The 7,235-nt window shown below is 34.0% G+C and overlaps 1 protein-coding gene across 2 annotated transcripts in view; it reads left to right on the forward strand.

The window, feature by feature from the left end:
- Window positions 1-6,988, forward strand: part of LOC141672648 (CHD3-type chromatin-remodeling factor PICKLE) — a 29,472-nt gene extending 22,484 nt beyond the window's left edge. For both annotated transcript variants that reach the window (XM_074479294.1, XM_074479295.1), the window contains 4 exons: window positions 2,220-2,350; window positions 4,156-4,576; window positions 5,824-5,956; window positions 6,692-6,988. In XM_074479294.1, the coding sequence (XP_074335395.1) occupies window positions 2,220-2,350; window positions 4,156-4,576; window positions 5,824-5,956; window positions 6,692-6,744 (738 nt within the window). In that variant the 3' untranslated portion in view covers window positions 6,745-6,988. The remainder of the gene's footprint in view (window positions 1-2,219; window positions 2,351-4,155; window positions 4,577-5,823; window positions 5,957-6,691) is intronic.
- Window positions 6,989-7,235: the final 247 nt, after the last annotated feature.

Below are 7,235 nucleotides of genomic sequence, written 5' to 3' on the forward strand. Positions count from 1 at the left end.
AAAATCTTGCCCTTTCATTTTTTCACCTGATCCTAAAATACTCTTCCTACGTATGGAATGTTGGCAAATTCTATCACAGCCAGTCATCTTGATAAATAAGATGTAACGTGTCATGTGGCTGTCTGTAACTTTGAATTTTATCGAGACTGTACCAAGGTATTTTGGAAAATGATTTAAATAACTAACCAGTAGCCACACAATTTGAAATGGGGAGGTTATATGTTGGGGGTTTTTAGTTTGCCAATTTTCAGATCTGTTAATGGTAGTTGCATAGTGTAATTTGTGTTTTGGGAAGAAGGTTAGTGATACCTTTATTGAATTGAATACAGAAAGTGACTTATAGTTTAATTTAATGGAGGTAGGATTGATATGGGGAAGGTGGTTGGACATATATTCTGGTTTAGACTCTGATACCACTTGATAAGGATCGGTGAATGAGAATCAGAGTTACAAAGATATAGAATCTCATGAAAAACTTTGTGATATATAACAAAAGCAATAAATGAATTCTAATGGTGTTATACATAATATTTGTAAGCCCAGGAGTAGGATCTTACTGCCAATCATAGGTGAAATGATAATTGTCAGCTAACATAATCACTGAAAACGAGGATAAACTTGCCAACATAGGGTTGGTACAGTGTTTGAGCTTTTGTCCCCCTTGTGCGAGGTCAGAAGTTTGACCAGTGTTACCCGGTTCGCGGGTCGACCCATGGATCCGTGAACTGGGTCCCTCGTACCGGAACACAGGTCGAAGTCGAGCCCAGTCACCATGGGTCGTGTACTAGTTTGCTATTTCCACCGAACCCAATTCCGGCAGCCATAAGAGTGCAAATAACGAAGAAAACGAATGATGGGTTGTTTAAATATTAAAGATTATGTGGGTATACACACAGATCTGATGAAGAGAGAAGAAAAAGTGGTTTGGAGATGGAGAAGACGAAGTGGGGGAGGTTGTTGGGGGGAAAATGAGGAACAGTATAAAAAAGTTATAAAATGGTATATAGATACAGTCATTTGTCTGTAACTATGGATGAATCTGGACTGTATCATGTCCATATTCTTGAATTATTATTAATTATGGAGCCAACTGTTCACCAAATACCTTCCCATTTTATAATTTGGATATGCACTTGCATATAGATGTTTTAATTTCAAAAAATAATCAACTTATATAAATTCAAATTATTAATTTATAAAATAAATAATTTTAAATTTTTTTAAATTTAACTATCATAATGAAAAAATATATAATAGTACCAGAATTTTATAATTTTTAATAAATACTTATGATAAAAAAGGGATCCTCAAATCGATCCGTGAACCCGATTCATGGCTCATCGTACCAGATTCACTAAAGCTATAGTCCCACGTACCCGAACTCGTATCACGTACCCGATCGACCCGCGATCCATGCAACAATGAGTTCGGCTCCTGGTGTGTGCTTGTGTAATTAATCATCCAAAAGAATGAGGATGAACTATAGCAGAAGTTTTAAGATGCAATACTAGAATAATAGATTAAAGGCTTCAAAAGCCTATGACATTGCTGATTATAAGTTTCTTTGGGCATTTTTCCATGGGTGTACCTGCATCATATATCTTATTGTCAGAAATGTAGAGGAGACATTCAACCATTTACTATTGTTGAAGTATGATTATAAAATATTTTCCAATTCATATTAATTGGAGTACTATGCTATTCATTGTCTAGGAATACTTTGCTGTTTGCAAACGAATATTGTGAAATGTTCATAAATCTCCAAGTTATTTGAGTCCCTGAATATTGCCAACTCGCTTGCTTGTTAAAATAGTCATTCATAGTGATCTTAGTGCTTAGAACAACCATTAGTTAATGTGTCAGACATAAGTTCTGTCTTTTGCTTTGTTTTATCATTTATGTCTACAAAGGGGGGGGGGGGGTTCAAGATGATTCCTGATGTTGTACATCTTCTAGTATAGATTAACATGTATCACTTACTTGTGTTGAACCTAGTAGTGGTATCACATCTTGGATATAATCAAAGATATATACTAGTTTATTGCTAGTTTTATTAGAGTTAGCCACACCAAGTCCCTTCATTCTCATTTTGCAATATTATATGGCTGTTACTTCTGTTATACATTTAACTTCTTAGTTTATGTTTATATCAAGTTTTTAAACTTAATAAGTCAATCACTGATTCAGGTCCCCCTTATCTATTTGAATGTTGTTTACAGATAAAGAAGTCGGCACAAGTTCCCAGCACTCCCCTATTTAGTGATGATATTATGCACTGGTTGCCAGGATTGAGGTCTGGAAGATTATGGAAGGAAGATCATGACCTGTTACTTCTTCGTGCAGTACTAAAGTATGTCTGTATGTACATAATGTATAAAAATATTTCAGTTCATACATTTGTGGAACTTGTTATGACCATGAGTGATATCACATTAGTCTTATGGCCAGTTTCCACTTGATTAATATTTTGAATTAGTTGGAATATCTATACTAGGAGTTTCCGGCCAAATGTCTTTTTAACCTAGAAGTTGAGTATAATTACTTGCTTTCCCAGCAGAATAGTTTATCAAATAATTCTCAGAATTTAGAATAAGAAATTTCTGTTGTAATTTAAGCAATGGAAACTATACTAACTTGTTAAAGCAAAAAAAAATATTAACGTAGGTGTCGTTTATGTATGCATTTACGTATTTAAGTATATTAATGAATGAATATTTTATTAATTAAAGTTGATTTTTTTATGTCCATGCATTTGTCATATAACAGTCTGAAGTAGAGCTTTAAGAACAAAGTTGTTCGTAGACAAAAATCAAGTTCAGCTCCTTTAAGCGGGCTCGGTTCGTTTACAGCCAAGCTTGAGCTTGAACATGAAAACATTTTCATTAAGTAAACAAGTTCGAGTTGAGTTTCACATCTGTTTGGCCTTCAAAAGTGCCAAGTACACCCTGATAGATATATGTATTCCGACATACTGTGCAGGAGTACATTTCCATGAACATGTGGTATTGTGGGATATATATGTTGGTTATGGCTATTATATCTTGTTAGTTTATGTACTTCAAACAGAGGACGTTTGATTACCGATGAAGCTTGTAAAGGATCTGACAGTTCTAGGGCACTCTATCACGCGGAGTTGTTTCTCCTCACCTTTAAGTGTTCAATAATTTCGGTTCCTCCCAAGATGCATGGCATTAAAGTATTATACTTTTTTGGAAATAAAATTTGTACTTTCCTCATTTAAAATTGTTGTACGGACCATTTTACTGATGTAGGAAATCATATTTAAGCAACTAATGTTGCACAATTCTAATATATAATGTATCTTATCTTGCACTGCTTTTAGTGTTTCCGATCATTATACATTTAACTGTAGTTGGTACTACTCTTTTGGCATATTAATGTTCTTATTTGACCAATTTATAAGTGAGTTTGGGGTCTGTCCTTGAGCCTGTAAACAATTTTTTATGCTTTCCCTGGCCTGTGCTTCTCCCCCTTCAAATGTAACTGCCGGAAGGCTTGGGAACATCACATTAAAGAAATGAGAAAGATTAAAGAAAGGATTATCATGCCAGTGAAGCACCGATATAGTAAAGAATGATCACATGAATCATAATCCGCTTAACTTACTAGACAAACCACTGAGAGGAAAATTAGCATTTTCCAGCGGTGGTTTTAAATCTTGACAGGTGATAGGGTTATTTCTAATAGTGTTAGCTTGTTGTTTGGTTTCTGTGGGCTTGTTGCTATCAACTGAATAATTTTTTTAAGCTCGTTCCTATGTCTCTTATTGACAAGCAAGAACCACTCATGAGTCATAATACCTTGCATATTCCTTGTCCGTATACAGATTTGTTTACAACAATATCTGTATAGAGGTTTGTTTACATTGTGGTGGGCCTGGTGGCGAACTCTCTAGAATCTCAAACTGAATTTTCCGGAGATTGTCAAAAAGTCTTTTTCTACCAGTTGAATGCAAACGTGCATGAGCAGTTAAGCAGACAAAAAGTCTTACGAGCACTCCATTAGTTAAACCGGATATTAGCTTTAAATATTCCGTGAAGTTTCCTATAATTAAGGAACACTGCCATCTATTTGTATTTTTTCTTCAGATTTTATTCACAACCTAATTCTCAATTTTAATTTGTCAATATGAAGGCATGGTTATGGAAGATGGCAAGCTATTGTTGATGACAAGGAGTGGAGAGTTCAGGAGCTGATCTGCCAGGAGTTAAATCTTCCCTTCATAAACCTTCCTAACGCGGGATCGCAGCCACACGTTTCTGGAGTTGGTGGTTCTCTCGAACAAGCTGCTGGTGCTGGAGGTTCGCAAGCACAAGGCGGAAATGTTTCTAGTGCCGAAACGCCTCACAATATGAAGACAGCAGTTGGTGGAAATGGTTCAGGACCTGAAGTTACACAGGGAACCCCTGATGGCACCAACGGATCACAAACTTTTCAGGACCCTTCTGTTCTCTCTCATTTTAGAGAGATGCAAAGAAGACAGGTTGAGTTTATCAAGAAACGGGTGCTTCTTTTGGAGAAAGCACTTAACCTGGAATATCACAAAGTAGTTTCTGTAAGTTTCTCATATGTTCTTGTGTCTGAATATTGCTGAAAGTTATAACTCAATTATAGATGACTGGAAACAATGGCATGAAGCTAACCTTTTAATCAAATAAAGAATCTTTGTCCAATATTGTGAGTTATGACTTTGTAATTGCATAGAAAGTTTAGGATGTCATAATATAATTTGGGCGCAAAAAAGAAAAACGGAAACCATGTATCTTATGTAGCATTTAACATTTTTCTCGAGATGGATATACATTTTTAATTGTTTCCATTCAGCATATGTTTGAAGTTTGTTCTTCTATGAGCATCTCAGGAAAATAAGTTTGTCCTCTTTAGCAACCTGGTTATAGGCTTATAGCAGTCCTCTGTAACCAGATTCCTTTATAGCAGTTCCCTGTAAGAGCATCTGAGCATCTCCAACCATGATAGCTAAAATGGTTAGCCAAATCATGATTATCTAAAATTTTATTGAACCTGTAAAGCCATGCACTCCAGTGGTATTAGCTATAATCATTAGTTATATTCAAAAATATTATTTTATTCCTATTTTTCAGATATGCATATATATAAACTTAAAATAATAAAATAAATTTAGTTAATACTTAATTCAATACATGAAAAAATATATAATTGTAATTTAATAATTATTACAACTGAATATATAATAACATATAAATATAACAAAAATATATTTAATAAAAAGTTACTAATATATATTGTATTATATATATATATTGTTTGTTAAAAATAATTAATAAATTTTCTTAATAAGATAACAATATTTTCACGCTTAATATTTTATAAATTAAAAATATTATATATAAAATAATAATTTTAATATTTATGTATTAAATAATATATAAATATATGTATGTATTAATGTGTATGTGTATGTATAAATGTGTAGATTTAGGTTTCAACGTGAACTAAATATGACATGGAAGATATAGCTATTGCCTACAGATTCAACAAATATAGAAGATCAGATGAAGGATATCCAAATTTTTTTCTAACAGGTGATATGGTTGGAGTGCTGTTTTTTTTATCTAATATCTATATTTGAGTGCCATGTAGGATTTTTAGCTAACAGGAGGTCTCTAACTAGATTCCTTACATTAACTGATGTTTAAGAATTTTGTTGGTTTTTATTAATGTTATTTATGCCCTTAAAGTGCTTGAATAATCCAATTAAATTTTGACGAGGATATGCTAGCAGAGTGTTTTCATTTCACTGTGTTCTCACAATTACTACAGGCTGATGAGAAATTGAGTGAGATTCCTGCTGAGCACCTAGAGACCGAGTCCAAAGTTGCCGACATAGCAGATCCAAATGTCAAGGAGAATAAATCGGAGTCGTCTGATTGTCTGCCCAAATTGAATGTAATCAGTAAGTAAACCTGTTCTTCCTTGTTCCATGCTTCCTGTTGTAATCTAGGGTCAGGAATTTCATTCCATTCATTTGTGATATTGAGCTCGCCTGTTTTATCCATGAACTGTATGTCAATACCTTTGACATGGCGTAGCTATATCCTCTTCTGAAGGTACCTGGCATGACACCTGTCATAGGTTCTCATTTTTTCTATTCCAAGTTCCTCTAGAGAAGAGGCGCTTGAAAACCATCTAGCAGGACCTATAAGCATCTAATGTTGACTGGTAATAAATATGCACAGAGAACATGATAGGTACTACTGACGTGAGCTTTTCTGTAGGGATTAGTTTTCTAGTCATAGAATATTCAAGCAGAAAAATCTAGTTTGCTACCATAACCGATTAGACCTGCCTTTATCAATACCTAGTGCAGGGTTAAACAGAAATAAATATTGATAACGGTGAAATCTAGGAGCATTTTTGCGGAAGCATGTTATTATATTATTACATCACCCAATTGCTTGTTGAGGTGGTTTACATGGACAAAAGTATACATATTGTGTAAAGCAGTCCCATTTTGTGTATACTGTTGATAAGCCTACTCGATATTTACACATCATGAACTAATGTGCTCAGTATTGTCGCCAAATCCCCCCCCCCCCCAAACACACCCCCCCCCCCCAACACACACATATGTACACTATATATGTAAAACTTTATCTGTTTATTATATTGGGTTTTAAAATGTTTGCAGAGAAAGGAGAAATTGAGGAGAAGAGCTCAAAGGTGGAAGATAAAGAAGTTTAAAATGAACTATTCTTGCTGCTATGTGTTGTTTCTACACTTGATGTTGTTTCTATGCTTGATGTACAAGGCTGTCTACAAAATTTGGTAGAAGAACATTTGATAGTCCTTTTATTTCAGATGAACTTTAGCTTGTGACTGCCTTTAGCTATTGTGTCAGTGGGATTGTATCATGCTGTATTTAGTGTGAATTTGAATGAGCACCAGATTTGGTGGATAATTTAATGCATGTATTTTAGTTATCATATCGGCATTCTTATGTTGCCATCTGCCTTTAAATTTGTCACTTGTTTCAACTTGGAATCCATTAATTACTAGCTTAATTGGTTGATTTAAACTTTTTAATTATTTTCTATGTTTAAGAATGGTAAATAAATAAGATACTCAAAATACGAGTCCTTTTGACTTTTTACACGTACTTTAAGATTAAGATGTATGAAAGTTATGTTTGTGCATATTTTTTTCTAAAATTTCTTTTATTGAATTAAAATTTA

This window comes from Apium graveolens, chromosome 7 (genome assembly GCF_009905375.1).
Source record: "Apium graveolens cultivar Ventura chromosome 7, ASM990537v1, whole genome shotgun sequence".
NCBI lineage: Eukaryota > Viridiplantae > Streptophyta > Magnoliopsida > Apiales > Apiaceae > Apium > Apium graveolens.